At 40.0% G+C, this 26,967-nt stretch overlaps 1 protein-coding gene across 2 annotated transcripts in view; it reads left to right on the forward strand.

The window, feature by feature from the left end:
* The window catches only part of LOC101746699 (S phase cyclin A-associated protein in the endoplasmic reticulum), an 88,223-nt gene extending 65,963 nt beyond the window's left edge, over positions 1 to 22,260 (forward strand). For both annotated transcript variants that reach the window (XM_021346760.3, XM_004924325.5), the window contains 6 exons: positions 2,834 to 2,951; positions 3,284 to 3,475; positions 12,660 to 12,768; positions 14,320 to 14,420; positions 17,257 to 17,418; positions 18,079 to 22,260. In XM_021346760.3, the coding sequence (XP_021202435.2) occupies positions 2,834 to 2,951; positions 3,284 to 3,475; positions 12,660 to 12,768; positions 14,320 to 14,420; positions 17,257 to 17,418; positions 18,079 to 18,177 (781 nt within the window). In that variant the 3' untranslated portion in view covers positions 18,178 to 22,260. The remainder of the gene's footprint in view (positions 1 to 2,833; positions 2,952 to 3,283; positions 3,476 to 12,659; positions 12,769 to 14,319; positions 14,421 to 17,256; positions 17,419 to 18,078) is intronic.
* Positions 22,261 to 26,967: the final 4,707 nt, after the last annotated feature.

Raw genomic sequence — 26,967 nt, forward strand, 5'->3', positions numbered from 1 at the left:
AATAAAACAATTACAAATAAGTGAAACAGATGATGTCTATTCGATTATTAATTCGTGGGCTAAATGAGTTTGAGAAGCGCTCACCTCTACCTTCTCAAAGTAAATATTTACCGCGGATATAATTGGATACGTACCGAGGTGGAAGACGCTTCAGACTCAGATTTGATGTTTAACTAATCGATACGAGTACTGTTTGTTTCGCAATACGAAAGAATTGTGATTTTAAGTTGAATATTTTAAGGCTTATGTATAGGGGCTTTGTTACGTCGCGTTTGTTAAGTTTTATTTTTATTTTTTAGTTATCATCACGACATAGTATAAAACAAAGTTGCTTTCTCTGTCCCTATATCTGTCTGTCCCTATGTATGCTTAAATCTTTAAAACTACGCAACGGATTTTGATGCGGTTTTTTTTAATAGATAGTGATTGAAGAGGAAGGTTTATATGTATAATAACATCCATTATATAGTGGAGAAATCAATAATAAATTACAGTTTCTTAAGCGCAGCGAGGGCGGGTTGCTAGTTTATACCTATGCTGATAGCCTTCAGATGTTATATCAGCGTTGCCCTAGCGTGTAGGTGAGCTGTCGGGGCTCAAACCGGGAGATATTGCTAACACTGGCCTTAGCAAGAGAACTTTTATTACACGATGCTATTATTCCTTCACCGTGGAAGTCAATCGTGAACAATTGTTAAGTACATATTTCATTAAATATATTTAAAGTACCCGATCATCTCCATTTTCTCCAATACATTAACACCGGCTAACCATAAACTTAACCATACCCGATCCGGTGGACCGAATCGTAAGCAGTCGACGTCGCTCTAAACACGTCATTACGAATCCTCCTGATTCATTAACGGTGCTTCTAGGTACCTCAAGCACCGGTCACTGTCCGGTCACAGTAAATTAACCCATAGACATAGCTCACTGAGTTTCTCCCCGGATCTTCTCAGTGGGTCACGATTCCGTACCAGTGGTAGATTCTGCGAAGCGCTGCTCTTGCTAGGGCTAGTGTTAGCAAATTCTCTCAGGTTGAGCCCGTGAACTCACCTACCCGTCCAGGTGTAGCTTGAATAGTCCCTTAGACTACCTAGGCGGCACTGAAAATTTCGGGAATTAACGAAGTGACACAACATTACTATTTAAAAATGTATTTATTGCTTTTCGAAGTATTCTCCGCGAAATTTGACACATTTTTCCATACGATGGAACCAATCATTGAAGCAACCATTCCATTCGGAAGTTGGGGTCTCCAAAATGGCCGTTTTGTAGGCGTCCACAGCTTCTTCAGGTGATGAAAATCTCTGTCCACGCAATTTATTCTTTATTTTAGCGAAAGTATAGAAATCATTAGGGCTTAGGTCGGGGCTGTACGGCGGATGGTCTAATAATTCTATGTTTTCTTGCTCTAAAAACTCTTTTGTTCTGTGCGCGGTGTGAGAACTCGCATTGTCGTGATGGAGGATGATGCGGCGGTTGCAGTTCTCTTTACGGAGTTCAGAAACGACCTGTGGCAAACAAATGCTAGCATACCATTCTGCTTTAACCGTTCTTTGTCCCTCAAGAGGAATAGTAACATGGCCGGTTTTGGAGACAAACGTGGCCACCATTTTTTTTGCAACACTCCGTGAACGAACAATTTTTGTTGGCTTTAACTCATTTTCGAACACCCAAACTCGTGACTGGTTTTTTGTTTCGGGTTCGTAGGCGTATATCCAGGATTCGTCACCTGATACAATGTTGTATACAGCATTTGAGGATCCTGCGTGGAATCTTTCGAGAGTTCTGACGCACCAAGTAATGCGAGTCGCTTTTTGCTCTTCACAGAGCGAATGCGGTATCCATCGGGAAAACAACTTTTTTACACCTAATTGTACATGCAAGATTATTTGTATTTGACTCATGCCAATGTCTAAAGTTGCCTGAATTTCGCGGTATGTCACATGTCGATCTTCCTCAATCAGCTTACGCACAGCATCAACGTTTTCTTGGGTGACTGCAGTTTTTGAACGACCTTGACGGGGATCATCACTGAGCTTGACACGTCCACGTTGAAACTCAGCAAACCAGCGATAAATTGTGGTTTTGCATGGGGCTTCATCAACAAATGCAGAAATCATCCGGTCAACACACTGTTTTTGTGTTAAACCACTTCGAAAGTCATAATAAATCATCGCTCTTGAATTTTCTCGAGTCAATTCCATTTTCTCAACGACTAAACAAGTTTGACAAAACCTCGTGACAAGACCGAGAATCCTTTTTTAAATAAATAAATGGTATTCGATTTTTAAAACCAAGAAGTTTTCAATTAAAAGATTTTAATATGACAGGAACAGTAGAAATATTCCATTCCCGATACTTTTAGTGCAGCCCTCGTACCAGCGAATACGTAGGAAAAAAAAAACAGATGCTCTCAAGTTAGTAAGGCGAAGTTTTCTAAGGCCCTAGAGAAAAACGACTTCACGTAGATAGTAAGTTTTTTTGTTTTTTTATTGCTTACATTGGTCGAAGAGCTCACAGACCACCTGGTGTTAAGTGGTTATTGGAGCCCATAGACGTCTACAACGTAAATGCGTCACCCAGCTTGAGATATAAGTTCCAAGGTCTCAGTATAGTTACAACGGCTGCCCCGCCCTTCAAACCGAAACGCATTACTGCTTCGCGGCAGAAATAGGCAGGGCGGTGGTACCTACCCGGGCGGACTCACAAGAGGTCCTACCGCCAGTACTAAGTGCGTTAGTACTTGAATCCAGAATAGCTACGGGGCATAAAGAGGCACGTTTCCGTGATTTTAGAAGGTACGTTATACGATCTTAATTTGTTGCAGCTACATCTGCCTTTGCGGCTGCATTTCACGCGCCGAGAAGGCTGGCGAGGTCAGGGAAAGCATCCAGACGTTGCTGACTGTCTGCGCAGACCTATGCCACCCCTGCGAGGTTGACAGCGTGAGTGCTAAATTGCTACACTAGAGCCGTTTTCATTGCACAGATAGGTGGTGGTAGGACCACTTGTGAGTCCGCACGGCTAAGTACCACCGCTCTGCCCATTTCTGCCGTGAAGCAGTAATGCGTTTCGGTTTGTGAAGGGTGAGGTAGCCGTTGTAACTATACTGAGACCTTAGAACTTATATTTCAAGGTGGGTGACGCATTTACGTTGTAGATGTCTATGGGCCACAGCCCACCTGGTGTTAAGTAACCACTTAACACCAGGTGGGCTGTGAGCTCGTCCACCCATCTAAGCAAAAAAAAAAGTTGTCCAATTTGAATTTACTCTCAGGGTTCAGAACGGCTATCGGCCATCCAGTCGCTGCGTTGCGCCCTTGGGACCAGCGTCTGTGGTTCGAGGGCGGAGTTCTGCATGCTGTTCGCTTCCGGAGCAGTCTTGGAGCATAGCGGAGGGTTCGTGAAAGCGGCCAGGACCGCGCATCTCCTACGAGCCCTCGCCGAACTGGACCACCAGATCGTTCAGGTGAATTATCGATATCCGTACCGAGTTTCGATATACACGCATTGTCTTCTCGCATTAATACTGTATAATCTCGAAACTTACTAATTTTACATGAGAGTGTTTTAAAGGTTTAACATGTTTATATTATTATATTAGCTTCACTTGTATGTTTGTATGTTTGTAACTAGACGCGATTTTGACCCACTTTATACGGCCAGATTTAATTCAAACTTTGTAGATTTATCGAGGACCGATGACAATACACTAATTTGATAAGATTATTCCATTATTCAATTTGCAAAATAAGATTTTTGCCAATTTATATAATTTTTATCTATAGTCGATAAGGCAGATATTGATATTAAAGTACGTAATAGTTTTAAAAATACGCTTTTATAGAAAATTTAACTAAAAAATGAAAAATAAATAATAGTTTAAAAAAACGTGTTTTTTAACGCTTTATATAAAATTCAACTAAAAAATAGAAAATAAATTTTAATAAATTTAAATTGAAAATAGTGTAAAATATATTTAATTTAAAAAAAAAGCGTGGGCTGGTTTTATATGATATTATTGAAATAATAGTTCTTCTATATGATATTATTGGAATAATAGTTTTTCTACTCATATCTGTCAGAAAAATGTTTATAACTAATAACACCATGCACCCCACGTCTGCCAGCTGCGCTGGATACTATTCTTACTAATTTAGTATTAATCTGGTAACATCGGGGGTTATGCCAGCGTAACCGGACGAGTAGGTGAGCTCACGCTGCTCTAACCTGAGGAGTCAGCTACCGTATCCCATAGACGCTTCAATACCGGCCGGTCCGCATCACCGAACCCCACTCGACGACCGCGCTTATTTAACAAAACCAACTGCAAAGCAATTAAGCCGTAGACAGCACGAGACGAAATCAAAGAGGGTAAAATAAATAATTCACGGCGCGCGCTCTCTTCTAGCGGCCAAGTATTTGCTGTCGGGCTCCTTAATTAGCCGAGGTATCATTACAACTCTGTTTGTCCGGGGCAAACATGAGCGGCGCAACGAGCTAGTGACGTTTGGATCCGGCATCCGAACTGTACTCATAGCCAATTGTTTTTTATGTATTATAATATGTTATATTGTATTTTTTTATTCTTTGCTTAGGTTTGTGGACGAGCTCACGGCCCACCTGGTGTTAAGTTGTTACCGGAGCCCGTAGACATCTACAACGTAAATGCCGCCACCTACCTTGAGATATGAGTTCCAAGGTCTCAGTATAGGTACAACGGCTGCCCCACCCTTCAAACTGAAACGCTTTACTGCTTCACGACATAAATAGGCGCGGGGGTGGTACTTACCCGTGCAAACTCACACAAGAGGTCATACCAGTAAACCACACGCCCATAACCAGTTTCACATACCGTATCCAAATTGTTTTTAGTTCTATGTAATCAAGCGTGCGCGGGTATCGGATAGCCGAGTGGACGGACCTCGCGTCCTGACGCCGGATGTGAGATGCTCATTAACGTTGACAAACTGCACGGCCAGTGCTATTCACATGTTCTTTAGCGTCCAACGACACCATTATTTTAGTTTTAGGACATTAAACATTCGAATAAGTTCGATTCATACGCACACACATCAAACGAACGATACCGCAACTGGTGTAATAAAAACTACTAGAGGTCCCGCAGTAGTCGAAATTCGACTATAATTAATTGGAATTGTAAGTTTGTACACTATTATGATTGTATTTTATACTTCTATAATCACAAATTTCGCCAAGGCTACACTATAAAAAAATATTAATAAAGACAAACAATATTTAATCTATTCTCAATTTGACCACAGACGTCAAGAACAAAAGTTTGACAATAAATAGTATGCAGGCGTGTGTGCGTCAAATACATGGTATGTAGTGTGTGTAATGTTTTCTTTATTGATTTAATGTGTCTCTTATGTTTATTAAAAAAAAAATACTTTATATTTTCTATAAGTGTGGAAAATTTCATACTCCTCCGTCCGCGCAATTTTCGTAAAAAGGTATATAAAGTGTGCCTCAAAATTTGACCGCTAAAAAATAAATTCAGATAGTGTTTTTAAGTGACAGAAATTTTAAAGAAAAATAAAAACGATGCTCGTGTAACTTGGTGCATGTGAAAGAAGTGAAACTTCTTTTGCATTTCTCTGGTATTGGGGAATGCTGTGTATAATAGAAACGACCAACCTCGCTTTGTCTTCTCCCTCTCTCCACGGTCGAGTGGTTCGCGAGACGCTCTGTCTATTTTCTAACACCCGCTCTTCCTAAATTGTATCTTTTCTCTCTAGCCATAGTAACGAATCTGTCGCGAGTTAAATTTTACTCTTAACGCATCTAAAGAAGTCTCACTTCAAAAAAAGTTTGCAACCTGATCGCTTGGATCCCTTCTGTCTGCATAGGCAGGCATTTCTGTTGTATCCAACGTTCAATGGGGAGTGCTCTGAGGAATTTTTTGAGCTGATACCGCCATGATGGTTTTTACCATCGCACCTTCCGTACCCAGAACCGTTATATTCACCCACAGTGCGTTTCCAGAGATCTTTTCGATCACATACCATGCGGCTGTACAATGAAGTACCTTCAGCGGTGTTCATTCAGCTGTAGATAGCCTTTTGGCTTGTCCCTGATTCAGCATCAAATAAGTTGTATGCTTGCCTAAAAAAAGTATATTTTTCTGTTTGTTTTTTTGATAGCGCGTCGACCTCTAAGCTAAAATTATTAATATCAATTAAAATAAAATTCTCAATCAAATTTCAATAACAGTTTACATATTTGTGGATACATAGTAGATGCATTAGATGAAATTAAATTTTACACGAATTGCGCAATTCTTGTTTCAAGATCAAAATATTCGTTACGCTTTTTCTATGGCGTCACGTCAACATAAATAAATCCAAACTTAGCACAATAGCAAGTAAAATCGCGTAGAGAATGATATCGAATTAGCGGTTTAATTAGCGATAGGCAGCGGCTTGACTCTGCCCCTGGCATTGCTGAAGTCCATCAGGTCCATGCTCGTCTGCCTACAAGGACAATAAAAAAAAAAGCTTGAATTTGTCACAAATTTATTTAATGATTTGTGTTTTGATGATAAGTAAAGCAAATTAACGTCTCTTCAAAGCTACGTAGCACGTTCGATCAGGGACGAATTCTTTCAGCGACCGGATATAATTTTGTCGGATAAACCGGTCAGACCCCGAGTGCTCTGCGCCACGTGCCTCCGCATATATCAATAGGATCGCTACGCGCACACAATCCGACGGTGTAACAAGTTGTTTGTGCATTATATCTGCAACGGATTTGTTAGTATACTTGTGTACGGAGCGAGGGGAATGCTGTCGCACTGTTGCATAAATATCGCCTCTTTATCGCGTGCAGATTATATTTGAGAATATATAAAAACTTTTTGGATGTTCTGTATTCGTATGCTATCTATAGGTCTATGTATATGTTTAAACGTATCTAAGTATGTATGTATGTCAGTCTCAGGTACCCATAACCTAGAGATTCCTAATTAAGGGCTGGATAAACGTGCGTTATTAGTTTCCAGTTATTTATTATTTTGCAGAAATTTTAAAATGTTATACGGTTCGACTTAAGATACATTCAACCCTCCCCCCGTTCAACTAATCCATTAGTCGTACCGCTTTCCGCTTATATCGATCTCGGAGTCCCCGGGGTCCATTAATACGCGGCCTCCCGCGCCGCAGACACACCTTCTGTCCACGTATCAGGTTACTTTAGATATTTGCCGAGAGCTGAGGAGGCCGTCTTAATATAACGGTGGTCTTTTCGCGAGTAGCTACGAAGAAGGAAGCGTCGTTGTGAGGAAATTGAGAAGAACCCACGCAGTGTTCATTTGTAATAACTAGTGGGCGCCCAGTAGTCGAAATTCGACCATAATTAATTGATATTATAAGTTTGAACATTATTATGGTTCTATTGTTCTATAATCACAGATTTCGCCAAGGTAAGTCGTAAGTTTGAAGTCGTCGTGGCCTAAAGGTTAAGACGTCCGGTGCATTAGTATCTAGCGATGCACCGGTGTTCGAATCTCAGGCGGGTACCAATTTTTCTAATGAAATACGTACTCAACAAATGTTCACGATTGGCTTCCACGGTGAAGGAATAACATCGTGTAATAAAAAATCAAACCCGCAAAATTATAACTTGCGTAATTACTGGTGGTAGGACCTCTTGTGAGTCCGCACGGGTAGGTACCACCGCCCCGCCTATTTCTACCGTGAAGCAGTAATGGGTTTCGGTTTGAAGGGCGCGGCAGCCGTTGTAAATGTACTTGAGGCCTTAGAACTAATATCTAAAAATGGGTGGCGCATTTACGTTGTAGATGTCTATGGGCTCCAGTAACCACTTAACACCAGGTGGGCTGTGAGCTCGTCTACCCATCTAAGCAATAAAAAAAAAAGAATATTCTGCTGATGGTCCGAGATGACAACAAAACAATATTAAAATAAATTATTAAAGGAGTTACTTAAAAAATAATCATTGGCCATTAACTTCAAAGCCTAGTAGGAATAATAATAGTTCAGTTTGCGATATAAAAATCACAATGACGCCACGAGTTAACCGTATCGCGTTCCTCCCCTGAGCCGGTTCGATTCCCAGGCGAGTCGAAACTTTGATGTCTGTATACAGTGGATCCATTTTATGGTATGAATAATTGCGCACCCAAGGGACGGTAGTGCGGGACAGGCCGGGATTCGATCATCGGGATGCCGGGATTTTTATGTTATGGTTAGCAAAGAAAATTTTAATTTATGGTTAGCAAAGAAACAATTCAGGTCGCGCACTTCATTTGAACAATCTACCTAATATCTAACATCACATAATTGGGTTCGTTTTGATCCAATACCATGTTTTAATAAGGGAAATTAACATTCATCTTTTTTTATGATTGAGAAATTATTGGTGGCCCGGAGGCCTTTCCAGTTTCACCAGGACAGGTGGACGAGCAAAGGCTTAGCCATGAAGGGTGGGATTTGCTAACAACTGCCCGAGCGCCTCCGAAGGAGACCTAACAACTCAAGAGCAATTGCTTCGCGAATGAATCCACTACCGGATCGGAATCGCGACCCGCTGAGAAGATCCGGCGACAAACTCAGCGGGATGATGCATAGGTTAGGTTGCACGTCGACCTCTAAACATTCATCTGTAGTCGTGGTATAAGTTGCTTTCGTAAATGCTTAAAGTTTTTTTAGCGATGTATATCTTCTCGGTGGTGAAATTTCACGACAGAAATAAGCTGGGCGGTGGTACCTACACGTGCGGACTCACAAGACGTCCTACCATCAGTAAGACGTTTTAATCTGCCAGTCTCGCCGGCATAACGTATTGAACGCATTGGAATCGCTCTAAATGTTTATAAAGATCCCGGGCTACCCTCATCCCTAGGCACTCGGCGAGCAGGGTCCGATGTTTGCGCAGAACCCGCGTTGGTCTTGTAATAGATAATAAACACAATTATGAGTTTATTAGCGGCGGTCGCAGATGCGCCCCGTATCGAAGGGACGTAACGCGTGTAAACCGCGATTGATTGTTTGCCTCTAATATTTGTTTTGCGTTTGATAATGTGGGCGGCCGAGGGGCGGTATTGGTTAACTGGGCTTCTGCATAATCTTAATTTGTTTTGGAAGTGAAACTTCTTTAGGCGATTTGTGAGTAAAAATTAACTCGCGACAGATTCGTTACGGCTAGAGAGAAAATATACAATTTAGGAAGAGCGAGAGTGAGAAAGTAGATAGAGCGTCTCGCGAACCACTCGACCGTGGTGAGAGGAAAATCGAGCTAAGTCGTTTCTCTTATACACAGCATTTCCTAAGACAAAATATATTTAAGGATGAAAAATAAAAAAAAAACACATAACTACACACTGCAAAAGAAGTTTCACTTCTTTTACGTGCACCAAGTTTAGGGTTGATGGTTTTTGTCAGAGTTCATACTAAAATGTAATTTTTCATCTTAATCCTTTGAATGCGTCGATAGATCGACTCTCTATTAATACGTATATAGTGCAGCGTGTCGGAATAACGACTATTTGCATAGTTTGATTATAGGTATAAGGTATCGACCTGTCTATCGGACGCGTCTTAGCGCGCGCACATATAAAGTTTTTAATAAGTCAATAACATTTATAAATAACTATTTATAATTTGCTGTGAATTTAGCATTGAATTTTGTTTTTTTATTAAGTCAAGGTTTTTATATGGTACTTCTTTTTTTCCAAAAAATCTTTAGCGATCTCTGCGAAATGTGTGAAGAAAATAAGCTCAACAATAAAAGGGATAAAAGTAAAAATCTTCGTACTATTCAAGAATTCAAGCTGAAGTACACATACATTTTTGGGTAATAACCGATTTGAATGAATGATTTATTTTATTTCAGACAACACCAAGTCCATATGTGTACATAGTATCATTGAAACATACTTAACATTAACAAAATCAATCAAATAATAAAGATACATTTATTAAAAATTATCAGTTGAATACATTTCAAATATAAATAATAAATAAATATTTACTAACAATCACGCCACGTTAACTGGTCCCGTGATAAGTTCGTAAAGAGCTTGTGTTACAGGTACCAGATAACGGAAATAAATATAATATTTTTATTATACACATACTTATATTTAATATACACCCATAACCCTGGAAAGACATTTATATTTATCATACAAATATCTTCCCTTGGCGGGATTCGAACCCGCGACCCCCTTGTGTAGTGACCATGTCACTTACCACTACACCAGACGGCCGTTTAATGGAGAGTTAGTAATAGCTTCAGGTGGGTACGACGTATCTGAATTTATTGACCAAAGATTTTCGGTTAATAAAACGCAAATAAATTCTGTCTAGGATACTTTTACGCGTGGTAGGGACGTTTTGTGAGTCCGCACGGATAAGTACCACTCTGTATATAGCTGCCGTGAAGCAGTAATGCGTTTCGGTTTGAAGGTTAGGGCAGCCGTTGTACTGTAAAAACTGAGACATTAAAGCTATTAGCTCAAGGTAGATGGCGGCATTTACATTGTAGATGTCTATGGTCTCTGGTAACCACTTAGGTCGGCCGTGAGCACGTCCAGCTAGGCAATATAAAAAAAAACTTCATCGTCATCATCATCATTATCCTGCCCTTCTCCCAGTTACCTGGGGTCGGCGCAACATGTTTTCTCCTTCCATACTCCTCTATCATATACCATTTCTTCTTAGGTCTACCTCTTCCTCTATATCCTTCCACATTCATAGTTAACATTTTTTTACCAACCTCATTTTCATTTCGTCTCATCACGTGTCCATACCATCCCAAACGCACACTTCTCAGCTTCTCTGACACCGGTGCCACTTTCATAAAATAAAACACCTACTGGAAACATATCTACTGGATACATAAATGAGAACAGAAACAAAATCGCCGAATAAGCAAAAGAAATCAATGCCCATAAGACATTACAGACGAATCTCTTGTGAGATCCTAAAGTACTGCACGCAATCTTATTTATCTTCGACTCGGCGGTGGGGAAGCTAACAAGCCGTGACCGAGGTTCGACCAGGCACGCGGAATCACTGCCCGAATGTGGCGAGGTCACGCTAAGATTGACCCTAACGCAGATTTCGTTACGAGAACCCCCCATACTCGTTTGGAAGTTAGACAGATTTGATTTTATACTGGTCTCCGTGCTCTGAATTTATTTGGAAGCGGGGTTGATGATTAATTCGAGTAGTATCTTTGTCTACACAAGTTTAACAGTGATTAATGTATAATTAAGTATCTATATCTATACTTAATATTATAAAGAGGAAAGATTTGTTTGTTTGTTTGTATCGAATAGGCTCCCAAACTACTGAACCGATTTGAAAAATTCATTCAATGTTTGGAAGCTACACTATTCCCGAGTGACAAAGGCTATAATCTTTTTTGAAAAAATTAGGGATCTTTACTAAAACTCCAACAATGTAACCTAAGGTGTAAAAAAATTACCTAAAATATTCTTTACATAGCGTGCCCTGCGAAAACTATTGAGGATAGAATGAAATAATGTACAACGACTTTGTAGAACTCATTATTATTTACAAAAAGTGCCACAATGAGTGTTATTTTATAAAAAAAAATAAAACAACGTCAAATATCGTTGAAATTTTTGTTAAAGACCCGAGTGGAGCCGGAGCGGGCCGCTTGTACGCTATAAAATTAGAACAAGCATTTTAGTATCGTTATCAGAAATTACGTTTGGCGCATTTAGTTGACTGGGTTTTCGAGGTGGTATCATTATGAGTCTTAATTTTAGGAGACGCTCATGAGAGGATCTCCTCCATATGCTAGGTTTTACGGCATCTCCTCTCATAGCATACATAGCATAGCATGCTGATAGAAGATCATCATCATATGAGTTTTTTTTTTTAAATAAATTATCTTGCGTATAATCTTGCATTTTTTTTAAATTATCGTTATTGTGTCATTTGTCCGTGATCAAGAAAACGGTGAAGTATGCAAAAAGCGTCGGTAATAATATAGTTGCAACTGAAAAATGCGAGCGAAAAAATCTTAAAAGTACCTAGTTTCAATGAAACACTTTTCAAATATAATGACCCTCCACACTTACTTCGACGTCACGTATATAATAACGTTACGAAGTCTTCTAGATTTGAATGTTCAGTTAAATGATTGCCGGATGAATATGACGAGGGCTTTTTTTTATACAATCACGCCACGTTAACTGGTCCCGTGTTAAGCTCGTAAAGAACTTGTGTTACAGGTACCAGATAACGGAAATAAATGTAATATTTTTATTATGCACATACATACTGGTGGTAGGACCTCATGTGAGTCCACACGGGTAGGTACCACTACCGCGCCTGTTTCTGCCGTGAAGCAGTAATGCGTTTCGGTTTGAGGGGTAGGGCAGCCATTGTAACTATACTGAGATCTTAGAACTTATATCTCAAGGTGGGTGGCGCATTTACGTTGTAGATATCTATGGGCTCCTGTAACCACTTAACACCAGGTGGGCTGTGAGCTCGTCCACCCATCTAAGCAATAAAAAAAATTATACAAATATCTTCCTTTGGCGGGATTCGAACCCACAACCCCCCTGTGTAGTGACCATGTAACTTACCACTACACCAGACGGCCGTTGAATGTAGCTGTGTTGTGTACAGGAGGCGTTCGGTGAAGGCGGTTGGCCATTGGAGTTCAGAGCGGCGGTGGCAAGGCTGCTGTCTCAACACGCGCCCAACGACAAGGAGGCTCCGAGGACCACGGCTCTGCGTGAGTACCAACAGCGTCACTCCCACAGGTGCCGCCACCAAGACCGCATTCCTTTTTTTTGCTACCGTCTTGTTTCTCGTTTACCCTTTGACACATTCGTCTGTGTGTTAATCTCCTTGCGTCGATAATCTTCAATGCTGAGGGTCGTGGCCTCGTGAGGCTTTCTTGGGAAAATACACATGGTTGAGTCCCGCGTCATTCCACAGTAATGCTTTTGGAAGAGATTTAGTTCTTCGAGGCCGCTGAAGCCTTATTTGGGTCCGGCTAATTGACTGCCGCCAGACGTTCGGTGTGGAGTGTTTTATAGTGGAAAGGTCAAACTTCAACTCAACCCTCCTCTTTTCTCATCCGGGCTTGTGACCGGCATTACCAGTTTATTAATCTATCCTAATCTAATCTTTTTGTTGTTGATGATGATGATGTTTAAATGATGGCAAAAGATGGCAAAAGATCTCGTGGACGATCTCCAACTGGTGGTAGGACCTCTTGTGAGTCCGCGCGGGTAGGTACCACCACCCTGCCTATTTCTGCCGTGAAGCAGTAATGCGTTTCGGGTTGAAGGGTAGGGCAGCCGTTGTAACTATACTTGAGACCTTAGAACTTATATCTCAAGGTGGGTGGCGCATTGACGTTGTAGATGTCTATGGGCTCCAGTAACCACTTAACACCAGGTGGGCTGTGAGCTCGTCCACCGATCTAAGCAATAAAAAAATATTAAAAAAAGCGATGGACCGACCTCATACAATCTGTGACTCACTCCAATATCAATGATTGCTCTCACTCTGCGAAACATCGTGCCACATGGCGTCGCATTGCGAGAGGATATCGCAGGATTCGACTGATGCATGATCACGACCACTCTGTCAAGAGTGTACGACTAGGAAGAAAAAAAATCTAATCTTTACTGATGGTAGGACGTCTTGTGACCCTGCATACATAGGTACCACCATCGTGCCTATTTCTGTCGTGAAGATTACTATACTGGAACTCTTGTTGCAAGGTGGATGATGGCTTTTACGTTGTTGATATGTATGGGATCCGATAAGTAGTTAAAACACGGTGGCCCGTGAAATCATCTGCCCATATAAGCGATAAAGAAACGGACAATATAATGTCACGTCTTAAAATGAATTCATCATCATAGTCATTTACTTTAGGCCGAGCAGTCATGGTCAAGATTTTTATTTTTTTATTGCTTAGGTTTGTGGACGAGCTTACGGTCCACCTGGTGTTAAGTGGTTACCGGAGCCGTACATCTACAACGTAAATGCCGCCACCCGCCTTGAGATATGAGTTCTAATATTTGAGAAAAAACAAAAAAAAAGCCCGCTGAGTTTGTTTCGCCGGTTCTTCTCAGGACTGTGGCTTTTTTTGGAACCGGTGGTAGAGTTAACATTGTTATTTATATTTTGACATTCAACAAGTGTGTTATACTGACATCTAAATTGAAATAAATGATTTTGAATTTGAATAAGGTCTCAGTATAGTTATGTGGGATTCTTGTTTATTAAAGCGTTGACAATAATTGAATAGCGCGGTGTTATTGTCCAGGACTGAGTAATCAGCGACTGGACCAGACGCTGTCGGAGGCGATGGTGCTCGACCTCATAGTGCTGGTCGGCTTCGTGGTCGTCAACAACCCTCAGCTGCAGGTGAGTGCTCCATCATCACGACCGACTCTTTTGACAGCGACTACGCGACCTTAGGTTTCATATTTTTTAAATAATAGCTCGGAACATCAGCTTGGTTTTGCCCCTGGCATTGCTGAAGTCCATGGGCGACGGGAAACACTCACCATCAGGTGGGCCGTATGCTCGTCTGCCTGCATGAGCAAAAAAAAAAAATTTGAGTTAACTTTTACGCTATCGAGAACGTTAAAAAACTCGCTCTAAGCACATTATCCACGCAGGTTCGCACGTTACAAATTTTCACGGATCCGATTTTACACGTTCCGATTGTGTCGTCGCGGAAGTCGTTCACGTTACGGTCGCGTTAACCGACACGTCTTCCGCATTAGGCCGCTTAGACTTCGACACGAAGGACAGCGGCCACTTTCTAATGGACCGGACACAAACACCTGTACACATGTAATTAACGCGCCGTGTAAAGTCTCCATTCTCGTGTAGTCCGACCGTTGGTTTTCCCATGCGGGTGGGTGCACCTGCACTCGACACGTGTGTGTCTCGGGGACTAAACGTAACGTGTTTATTAGCATTCGTTATTGCCTCCCGATGAGAACGGTTAATTGGACCGCGAGTAGTTAAAAAAAAAAGAAAATATTTGAGAAAAAACAAAAAAAAAAATCCGCTGAGTTTGTTTCGCCGGTTCTTTTCAGGACTGTGGCTTTTTTTGGAACCGGTGGTAGAGTTAACATTGTTATTTATATTTTGACATTCAACAAGTGTGTTATACTGACATCTAAGAAATGATTTTGAATTTGAATTTGAATTTGAGTAGCAAAGGCGTTTGTCTCACGCATCACTCAAGTCGTCGTGGCCTAAAGGATAAGAAGGCGTCCGGTGCGTTCGTATGTAGCGATGCAACGGTGTTCGAATCTCGCCAGCGGGTACCGATTTTTCTAATGAAATACGTATCTGACTCAAATCTCAAAATCAAACCTGCATAGTTATAATTTGCGTAATTACTGGTCGTAGGACGTTGCCAGGATAGGTATCACCACCCTGCGCCTATTTCTGCCGTGAAGCAGTAACGCGTTTCGGTTTGAAGGGTGGGACAGCCGTTGTAACTATACTTGAGACCTTAGAACTTATATTTCAAGGTGGGGGGCGCATTTACCTTGTAGATGTCTATGGGCTCCAGTAACCACTTAACACCAGGTGGGCTCTGAGTTCGTCCACAAACCTAAGCAATAAAATAAGAAACTCAGTGGGCTGTGTCTATGGGTTAATTTACTCGATGATGACCGGTGCTTGTGGTACCTAAAAGCACTGTTAGCGGATCGGGAGGATCCGTAATGACGTGTTTTAGGCGACGTCGACTGTTTACCATTCGGTCCACAGGATCGGGTATGCTATTGTAGCCAATAGGCAAGTACTAGCACACGACTAAATACAGTTCTTTATCACATGACACCTGACGTTTTATTGACAGTAGAATGAGTAGCGCTCGGTTGGACTATTGGCGGGAAAGCGAGGAGTGAAGTTGTGTAATTTGTTTTATTTAGTCTGTTTAGTGTTTCTTCAGGTTTAAATGTGTAATAACGGTGGTTTATTAACTGTTTAACATCTGTGAAAGTGCACAAATGCGGTAAAATGAAACAAAGCCGCTGGACGTAACTTCTCGGGATCCTCCAAAAAACTCACTGAAAAAATCTCAGTAACTGACCAGTAAAATGATGAGATTATATTTCATCACATATATCATCTCATCTCCTTTCATTTCATGCCATGTTTCACATTAATCAACTTAATTTCATAATATCATTTTTAATTTAAAAAAAATTCATTAAAATTAAAACAAGACTTCACCTAAAGGTCTTAGTTACCAGGTCATAAATTTCCTTTAAAAAAAAGTAGCGTTCGGCGAATCTAGTATTCTCATATCTCTAGTAACCTCGAGGTTTCTAGAATAGGTACGAAAAAAAAAGCTACAATAGCCTTCCCAATTGGTCCACAATTACATCGTCTCGAAAACAACGACACGAACTTTCCCAAAAAGCTCACGGCGCTGCGTCGTAGTGACGCGAACGTATATTACGTTAATTATTCATATAAACGGTCGCGTACGCCGCGCCGCCTCCGCCGGGACTAAGTGTGTACACAAATTGAAACTTAACGTCTTTCTCTCGCGTTACGCAACTGCGTCCTGGTCGATGCACCTGCGACAAAAGGAAACGAATCTATTTTGACATTTTTGTGTTGTCCGTACGTACGTACTCTACACTCCTGCACTCCTCTATATTCTGTATAAGTGTAGGAATTTGTATACTCCTCCATGCGCGCAATTTTCGTAAATACGACTACAACATTTTTGCTTCACGTATTAATAATTTATAATCTAATATATAAAATTCTCGTGTCACAATGTTCGTTCCCATACTCCTCCGAAACCGCTTGACCGATTCTGATGAATTTTTTTATGCATATTCAGTAAGCCTGAGAATCGGCTACTATCTATTTTTCATACCCCTAAGTGATTAGGGTTGTCCACCCCTAACATATTTTTTTATTTTGACATTTTTTTTTGTTATAATGAGGTATTATGTGGTTGGATGAGGTTTTGTAATTTTTATTATATATTCCCTCATCGTTCACAGCACTTCATGCCTCTTCCACTCATTTACCACATCCTTACACACTTACAATAAGTTAGTATTTTTTTCTACACTAGAAATTCCCTAGAAATCTTATATATGGCAAAACAATGTTTGCCGGGTCAGCTAGTAATATATAGATTTGAATTGTGTTACCTGTATTTGGCTCTTTAAGGTCGATAAGGCCCGATCAAGACGTGTGTTCTGTTAACCAGGAAACGATATGCGAGGGTTGGAGCGTGATAAAGACGCTTTGCACGCTGCCCGCAAATTGGCTGGTGTCCAAGAACCACAGCCACGCGCTGCTGCCGACCCTGGTCGCGCTCTCCGAACAACCCTCGGCCGCCGCCGCCATCGCCGCCGAGCTCAGCATGGAGGTAAGCTTGGCCCAAAGGGTTTCTGTGTCGTGCCGCCCTCTCAAAATGAGGCGCTGATGCCGACTGACAATACGTACGGAGTTAGGTTGTATTAACCAATCGGATGTATGATCACGGAATCCTGGTGGTACCACAGTACCCTGCCGCTGAAGTTATGCCCTGAGTCGAAAAGTACTTAGAATAACTGTAGTAGATTTAATTACTTCTTGACATCCTCTTTCATTAGTTTGCTATATATATATTTTATAGCTTAGGTGAGTGGACGAGCTCACAGCCCACCTGGCGTTTAGTGGTTACTGGAGCCCATAGGCCCATAGGCCCATGGAGCCCATAGGTGGTGGTAGGACCTCTTGTGAGTCCGCACGGGTAGGTACCACCGCCCCGCCTGTTTCTGCCGTGAAGCAGTAATGCGTTTCGGTTTGAAGGGTGGGGCAGCCGTTGTAACTATACTGAGACCTTAGAACTTATATCTCAAGGTAGGTGGCGGCATTCACGTGTCTATGGGGCTCGGTAACCACTTAGCGCTAGGTGGGCTGTGAGCTCGTCCACCCATCTAAGCAATAAAAAATAATAATGGAGAAACGCCTCCTTTCTCGAAGTCCATATAAAAACCGATCCGAATTCGAATTAACGGCTTCTAACGACGCTCCCTCCCCCCAGCTCCTCCAAGAGTACATGAACAGCAATGACGCCCAGAAAATCAAATTGGTCCAAGTCATCAAGCAAGGTCGCAACAAGAAAGGAACAGGCAAAAAATAAACATAGAAACAGACTGAAAAAGTTAACGTGACGGATTTAATAAAAAAATAAAAAACTTTATCGTAATCTTATCTTATCTATGATATGTATGATCATATTATTGTATGTATATGTATGTAATCCAAACGTTATGACAATAGTGTTTTTTTTTTTTTCATTCATGTGAAATTCCTATAACTTAGCTATTTTTCTACGACTCTTGAATGTATTAATGGTATAAATGAAAAAAAAAAATACGTATTTTTTTTAATGTCCACGTTCTAGCTTCAACTTAGTTGTGTGCACCAGTATCGGATGTAAATTTATATTTAATACATAATCGTGAGATGTAAAGTAAGATTTTTAATGCAATTTTACCTTTATGTGTGACGTCACATTAGTGCGTGGTCACTTGATGACTCTTTTGCGTAAAAGAAACACGCTTTCGAGGGAAAGGGGATTGTAATTATGTCGTCTTGATAAAATAATGACTTGAAAATTTGCTCGTTCCGGTCATCCCGTGACTTTGGTAAAGTTAATTTAAAAAAACCGTAAAACTGCATTAATACACTCGTATAGTACGTTATAGAAATAAATAGATGTTGTGGTAAATATGTAACTTTGTATAAATGTACTTTTTCGATTATATTCAAGATGTATTATTTTTTACACTTATATATTATGTATTGAATGTCTTATAAATGTCGTGAGTGACTAGTTAACATTTTTTGTGAGAATTGCGATTTATCTGCATCGTATCGTATGTGTAGGAAGGATTTGTCAGTTTGTAATAAATCTAGTCTTTGAGATGTTAAATCTATATTATCTGGGAATTTCCTTTTTTTTGGGAAAATATCTTGTCAGGAAATAATTGACAGAAAGGTAACTAAATAAATAACATTTCTAGCAAGTCAGGTCAAGGGGTAGCCTATTTAATAAAAGCTACCTGACTTTAAGTTCACCAAGCTTGTGACTTCTCAATAAAACAAAAATGAATAGAATTAATTCGCTTTATAAGGTACGTGAAGTTATTTTTAATTTTTTTAATACTGTTTCGCGCGATTTACATCGGACAGTAAACCTACAAGAGTTATCATGTTAGTAGTATCTCTAAGATGTGTTTTTGATTTGATTTCATTACATGATCGGCCTTGTCGAATGTTTACTCACTAAATTTTAATCTCTACAAAGAACTGGGAGGTATCATTTGAGACGTCCTGTATTTTTGTAAACCATATGCCGTTGCACTTGGACATTCAATGTGAAATCCATAATTCGAAATGAAAATAAATTGAAATACTAAAATCAATCTATATATGTATATAAAAAATAATTGCTGTTCGTTAGTCTCGCTAAAACTCGAGAACGGCTGAACCGATTTGACTAATTTTGGTCTTGAATTATATGAAAATGCTCGGAATTAAATAAAAATAACAATTTTGTTTTTCCTTTGATATGTCCCCCGTCGGACGGATTCCTTTTTGTTTGTTTTAAGTTTATTTTTACAAAAGTTTAGGTCTTTTACTTATCGATTGAGGCACTACGAAGTCTGCCGGGTCAGCTAGTCATAAATAAAAAAATCAATTCGTCCCTAAAATTTTCATACATAACAACGTATAATGTTAGAAAGTAAAGAAATTAGAAGAAACTAGAAACTAGATTTATTTATTGACTGACGAATCCCCTACAGTTTCGTGGCAAATGCATTTCTAAGAGAATAAGGGCTGTATTATGAAACGCTCTTTATTAGTCGACTGTGTATTTTTTTTAGTCATGTTTCTTAATATACGAATCTCTGTGATAGTGTAAAACTGATGTATTGTGTGTGTTATTTAACAAAAAAAATAATGAAATCGCGAATGGAACCATAAAAAGCTTTCGCGTGCAAAGGACCGCGAGAAGTAAATAAAAAATAATGAAAAACGCTGAGGCTCTTGTGTATCGTTATAATAATTCACGAAACGGGGGATTCAATTTGTAAAAGTGTTTTAAATATTAAATGTTTTTTTAAAAACAGCACATCGTTTTTGTAAAAGTGTTTTTAAAAAAATACCTTTACTTTATTTTTGACGGTGTCATCCGTGACGGTGACAGTTATTATTTAAGGACAATTTGATTAAAAAGAGTAAAAGCGTTTGTATCGCCCGAAAGATTTTAAATAGTTGGGGTAATTGTTTCTTCGCTATCTCTCTCCCTTTTTTGCTTAAGAGCCTTAGCTAAGTCTTAGTTCTCAAACCTCTCTTGGCCCTCCGTAATTCAACGAAAGGCCCCTTCTCAGTGGACGGAGGTTGGGATCTCGTTCCTTTGCACGCTGAAGTATTTCCCTAGACGCGACTTGACAAATGAAAAAACAAAAAACGAAGAAAAACACTTAATATGGTACCGTAGTATTTGAAGTTTTGTCGTGTATGCGTGAAGGCTTTGTGAGAAAATAATAATAATTTTTCGATTAATAATATTTCTATTTAATTTTTTCCCTTTATATTTTGTGATATATTTTTGTATCGGTCTTAAAACTAAAAATACTGTGATTATTTTGTTAATTTCCTAACACCGAAAACGTTGGTTCCATAAAATCTGAAAAGATAATATATATTTTTTTGTTCATTTATTTAATACATTAAGAAATTGCGTTTAAGTTTTGAGGTCTTTGACCAAATTAAGACGTACCATTTCGTGATTTCTTTTGACGTGCCTTCATCTAAACCGTCTAACCATGAAATTCATATTTCAATATAAATGTGCACAAATAAACTTACCGTAAATATTTTCGTGTGTCATGTCATGTTTTACGTTGGCAAGGGTGCACCATGCTATTAACATACTTGGTAACGGAGCTAATAATGAAGTCCCATGACCACAGGTTTTGGTTTCGTTTGGTAAGATAACTAGACTATCACTTAATGTCTTCAGTTCCCACCTAAGTGGAGTGGGGTAGAGATGTAATAAGGGGGGTAGCTGGCAAAGGGTATAATGAAAAGCGGCGGTGTGAGTTGACCCGTGATCACAGCGTAGTGGGGAAGTAAGTGGGGGTTCCAAACATCCCTCCTCGCTTGTACGGTTTCTTATGTACATGTTATGTACTCATGTATACATAATTATGTAAAAATTCGATTTGGATCGTCTAATTCAGTGTTTCCCAACCTTTTTTTGTGCCGCGCCCCACTGTAACATTTATAAAATTTTTATATCCCCCATACTATTGATTTGTTCACTTAACATAAATGATAGGTTACAGGAAGAAATCACTATGAAATTGTTAATAGAACACAGTAATTAATATTTCAAAACATCATAAAAAACTGGAATTCAAATTCGAAATAATTTTAATACAGATTTTCTATATTAATTTGGTGCGATTGCCCCCCTTAATAATTGTCCCCTTGTGGGGCGTGGGCCCCACGTTGGGAAACACCGGTCTAATTTATGAATTTGTAGCCGGGTCTCATACTAGATCATCAAACGCTTAAGCGACTGCCCTGAGATTTACGTCTCAATTTTATTGCCGGCTATTCTACCCTTTAAAGAGAAACGCCAAATTATTTCTCGACTGCACTTGGCAGGAAAGTGACAAGATGAATGTGTAGTCAGGCACTGGTTTCATAAGATGGACATCAGCAGTCAGGAGATGGGGACGTCATGTGAGTCTCGGATCCCCCATACTAATTTAAGTCTTTTTTTTAATTGTTTTGTTGGGTGGACGACCTCACAACGCACCTGGTATTAAGTCATTACTTGAGCCCATACACATTTACGACGTAAATGCGCCGCCCACCTTGAGATATCAGTTTTAAGGTCTCAAGTATAGTCTAAGTAATTGAAGTTATAAACGATTTCATCTTGTCGAAGAGGTTCGGGGCCCGCTTAGCAACATTTGGGCCGTGAGCTCGCACGTTTATCCAATGACAGCGAAGGTCAGAATGAAGCTATGAAAGTACTATTGAAAAGCACAATCTTTATTAAATCTTAATTTGGTCGAAGGTATCTTTTGTATTAGAACTGTGATTAATGTCTTTACATCATAACTTTTGTGTTAATTATTATTTTTTCGTTGTAAAATTTCGTGTATGTGGCGAAAAATATATGTTATTTGTGTAAAATAAAGTGTTGTTTATATTTATTTATTGTGGCTATCGTCTCCCTATATTTTGAGGTTAGGTTTGAGGCTAATTTTAGATTAAACTAACCCACGGCATACACCTGGTGAATAGTGTTTTGTTAGTGATTCCAGATAAAGAATGCGAATGTTACTATTGCCCATCTCAAGGTGATTGCATTCAACAGAAATGCGAATGTTGCGATGGATGAATGGAGTATGGCTTACTTGAGCCTCATAGACATCGTTAATGCCACCGTCCACCTTGACACGTGAAGTCAAGTCTAAATTGTCTAATGTTCATCTCATCGTACAAACAGAAATGCCAGGTTGGTGATACATATTAGGATACGTCCAACCGCCAGCCTCCACAATATTCCTTCATTGCAGGGCCTTCGTGAACCATGTAAGTACGTATTTCCACAGAAATATTAGTAATTGTCTATAGGAATAGAGCATCGCTCGACACGAATAAGTACATAGTTTGTACGGGTACACGTTTGTATGAAAAAATGATCAGATATGAGCAGGAATGAGCCTTCAGGCCTCATCAGACGTTAAACATGACCGGGATAGACCATGCCTGGTCGTAGCTGGTCAGAAATGAGTAATCATCAATTATTTATAGTCGTTTAAAAAAATATGCAATATGAAATACTAATATTAAATTGCTAGATATTCGATGATTATTTTTTTCTAATCCGGTTGTAGATTCTGCGAAGCACTGCTCTTGCTAGGGTTCGTGTTAGCAACGTGATCAGGTTTGAGCCCCGTGAGCTAACCTACTTGTTAGGTTACGTTGGCCTAGCTTCTTAAGGCTACCAGATTGTACAGACTCTGTATGCAGTTAGCCTTTAGTTAAAATATCTTTAGCAGCAGCATATCATGAAACGAGGCTTGTAGAGAGCAGTAATTAGGCAGCGGCTTGGTTCTGTCCCTCTTATTGCTGAGGTCTATGAACGACTGAGTGACGGTAACCACTCATCATCCGGTGAGTCGTATGCTCATCTGCCTACAAGGGCAATAAAAAAACATGATCTGGTCTGAACCTATCCAATTTCATGTCTGATCGTACGAGAACTCTGATTTGTCTGATAATTCTTCCTCGGGATCTGGTTACTGGAGTGTATAGACCACAACCTGCATCAACAGCAGGAGTATGCGGAAGAAATGCGTAGGACGCTGCGACGTTTTTTGATCGACAGAAAAATCATGCCTATTTCTGCCGTGAAGCAGTAATGCGTTTCGGTTTGAAGGGTGGGGCAGCCGTTGTAACTATACTGAGATTTTAGAACTTAAATCTTAGGGCCTGTGCACACCACGTTTTTTAAGCACGCCGTCGACGCACGTTCGTAGCGATACAGACTCGATACGCATGCAAGTCAGACGCAACCTGTAGACTTTTGCACACCTGCATAAATTTAAATACGCGTTTGAATCGATACAAACGCGATATTAACGCGCGCTTGTATTGATACACATGTCGCGGTTGTATCGATACAGACGACAACAAACCGCTCTGTAGGATAAAAGACGTGGTGTGCACAGGCCCTTACGTGGCAGCATTTACGTTGTAGATGTCTATTGACTCCGCTAACCACTTAACACCATTTGGGCTGTGAGCTCGTCCACGCATCTATGCGATAAAAAAAAATCATTGACGCTTAAGAAAACCTTCCTTAAGACATTAAAACAAAGGCTAGATTGCTTTGCCGCGGAACCCGAATCGCCAAGAGCAAATCGAACAATTCGTCCAAATAATCGTTTATGATTACAGCGATTAGGAATTTTTCTTTCATACAATAGCAACCCTCTGATGCTCAGGAAGTAATTTTACAGGCGGTCGCTTCGGCATAATGTACATTTGAATTCTGATTTTTTTTTTTGAGATGCACCTCGTTTTTATGTGTATTCACGTGTGAAGGGAAGCAGAGACGAGGTCTTTGTTAAGTTATGTTCTTCGAAGATGCTACGGGAAAAGCCGCTATAGCAAAATGGTCGATGCCTTTGAAATGTGGTTGTGGCGGAGGATGCTACGAATACCACGGACTGCCATGAGAACTAACGAGTCCATTCTAAGCTAAACGTTCAAAAAACGCTCTGTGGCATCTGTCGGGAACGTGTTATGGACGCTTCTTTGGACACATCATGCGGTCTCCCAGACATGAATTTAGAGAAGTTCTAATTTCGTTTTTTTTTTCCTACCTATGCTGATAGCCTTGAGAGGCTATATCAGCTTCGCCCTAACGTGTAGATGAGCTCACCGGGCTCAAACCGGAGTGTTTCTAACACTGACCCTAGCAAGAGCAGTGCTTCGCAGAATCTACCACCGGATCGGAAACGCGACAGACGGTCAGATCGGTGTGCTTAGTGCGAGTTTATTAACGTTTTCGATAGCGTAAAAGTTAAGCCAATTTTGTATCCAGTTGGAACAGTTGAAATTGAGTATAGATTAATATTGTTTGTCTATAGTGTAGCCTTGGCGAAATCTGTGATTATAGAAGTTAAAGTCTTTGACATTAAAACCATTATAATGTTCAACCTTATAATTTAAATCAATCAAAGTCGAATTTCGATCTCTGGGCTGCGCCATTTTGAGAAGGCGGCACGACATGAGAACCCTCTCATCGTAGCCGCTGGAAACTATATACCCGACCCAGTAGACCGAATGGTAAACCGTCGACGTCGCCCAAAGCACGTCATTACGCATCCTCCTGATCCATTAGCGGTGCTTTTAGGCACCACAAGCACCGGTCACCGTCTTCGTCGAACCCGTCGCTTGCGACGAAGGGCTCGACGAGCGAACTATCCCATAGACACAGCCCACTGAGTTTCTCGCCGGATCTTCTCAGTGGGTCACGTTTCCGATCCGGTGATAGATTCTGCGAAGCACTGCTCTTGCTAGGGTCAGTGTTAGCTACTCTCCGGTTTGAGCCCCGCGAGCTCACCTACAAACGTTAGGGCGAAGCTGAAATAGCCTCTCAAGGCTATCAGCATAGGTAGGAATAAAAAAAAAGATCTCTGGGCGACCACTAGTTTGTTTGTATTGTAAATTAACATAAAATGTACCTGATCAGAGGTAGATTGTAATCAGAAATGAACTGGAATAGAGTAATAGTCTCACCATATCTAGTGCGAGCACGTGTCGCTTATTACTACAGTGCAGATAAGGGCTTATCTAAACGTTTTGTACGCGTGCCCTCACCCTTATCTCTACGCAGTGCGTGTGTTCTTCAGTACATTAATTTTAATGTCATTTAAAGAACATTTAAAAACCATTTTCTTTAGTTTTGGCTGATTTGAAATAGTATAAACAATTGAAGCATGATTGATTGGATCCGTTTCTAGGGAGGTATTGCGTGTGCTCTCACCATATCGCCACAATCTCGTTTTTCACCATAAAAATATTTTCTATGACGATTTTTTTGAGAAGATCCAGCAATGCTCACTACCTGAAATACAATGTTTATTTATAGTTCATTTCAAAGATTGCCACGTACCGTCCAGCTGCGATGAACTATCCTACGCGGTGTGTTCCAACTACCGAGATCTAGTTAAAAAAATGAACATTCAAACGAGATATAATAACGAAATACGCTTTTATAGAAAATCCAACTAAAAATAGAAAATAAATTTTAATAAATTTGAATTAAAAATAGTGTAAGAAAAAATGATTAAATTGTAAAAAAAAGAAGCCTGGGGTGCATGGTATCAGTTATTAACATTTTATGAAAGGAAGGGTTATTTTGATATTATCCTGAAAAACATCCCACGGTTTTTTACAATAGGATGGTTACAGTTGGATTTTCTATAAAAACATATTTTGTTAGTTTTTTTAAACTATTATTTATTATTTAGTTGAATAAAAAAAAAAAAAAGTTGAATTGTCATCAGTCCTTAATAAGTACACCAAATTTCGAGTTAATCCGATGTTTTGAAGGGGGTCAAAATCATGTTCAAAGATTCCGTTACAAACATACATACGTCTGAAGCTAATAAAAGCGTATTAAAAAGAGTCATCAGATATATGCAGCGAATTGGACGCGCCTCTGTCATTGCTAATATTGCTATAGATATTATTAACACAATCTGATTGTTATGAAATAAAGCAGCCTGTATCAATCTGTCATTAAGTCTATTCTGCTCTAATATAAATAAAATAAAAAAAATACTGATATTAGGACTTCTTGTGAGTCCGCGCGGGTGGGTACCACCGCCCTGTCATTTCTGCCGTGAAGCAGTAATGCGTTTCGGTTTGAAGGGTGGGGCAGCCGTTGTAACTATACTGAGACCTTAGAACTTATATCTCAAGGTGGGTGGCGCATTTAGGTTGTAGATGTCTATGGGCCCCAGTAATCACTTAACACCAGGTGGGCTGTGAGCTCGTTCACACATCTAAGCAAGAAAAAAAGAAGAGAACTAAATCAAAACATCGCCACAAATGAAGATATTTTTACCTCTAAAATAATATATGTACAGTCAGAATTAAAATACGTATCCATTACTGCGTGCGGTGAATTGTGAGCGCGTGTGTACGACGCAGCGTGTAGAAAGCTTTTAGCCGCCGGCGCCTTGAATGGCGTTCAACAAAAATGAAGCAGTAAAATTAACTATTAGTTTAATGTGTGGTCGAAATTCGGCGAGTTAGTAAAGTGTATACTGTATATTTGTGTAGTGTAAGTGTAAGAAACCCAGGCTCAGTTGTTAAGTGACTT

Source organism: Bombyx mori, chromosome 28 (assembly GCF_030269925.1).
Source record: "Bombyx mori chromosome 28, ASM3026992v2".
NCBI classification, from domain to species: Eukaryota; Metazoa; Arthropoda; class Insecta; order Lepidoptera; family Bombycidae; genus Bombyx; species Bombyx mori.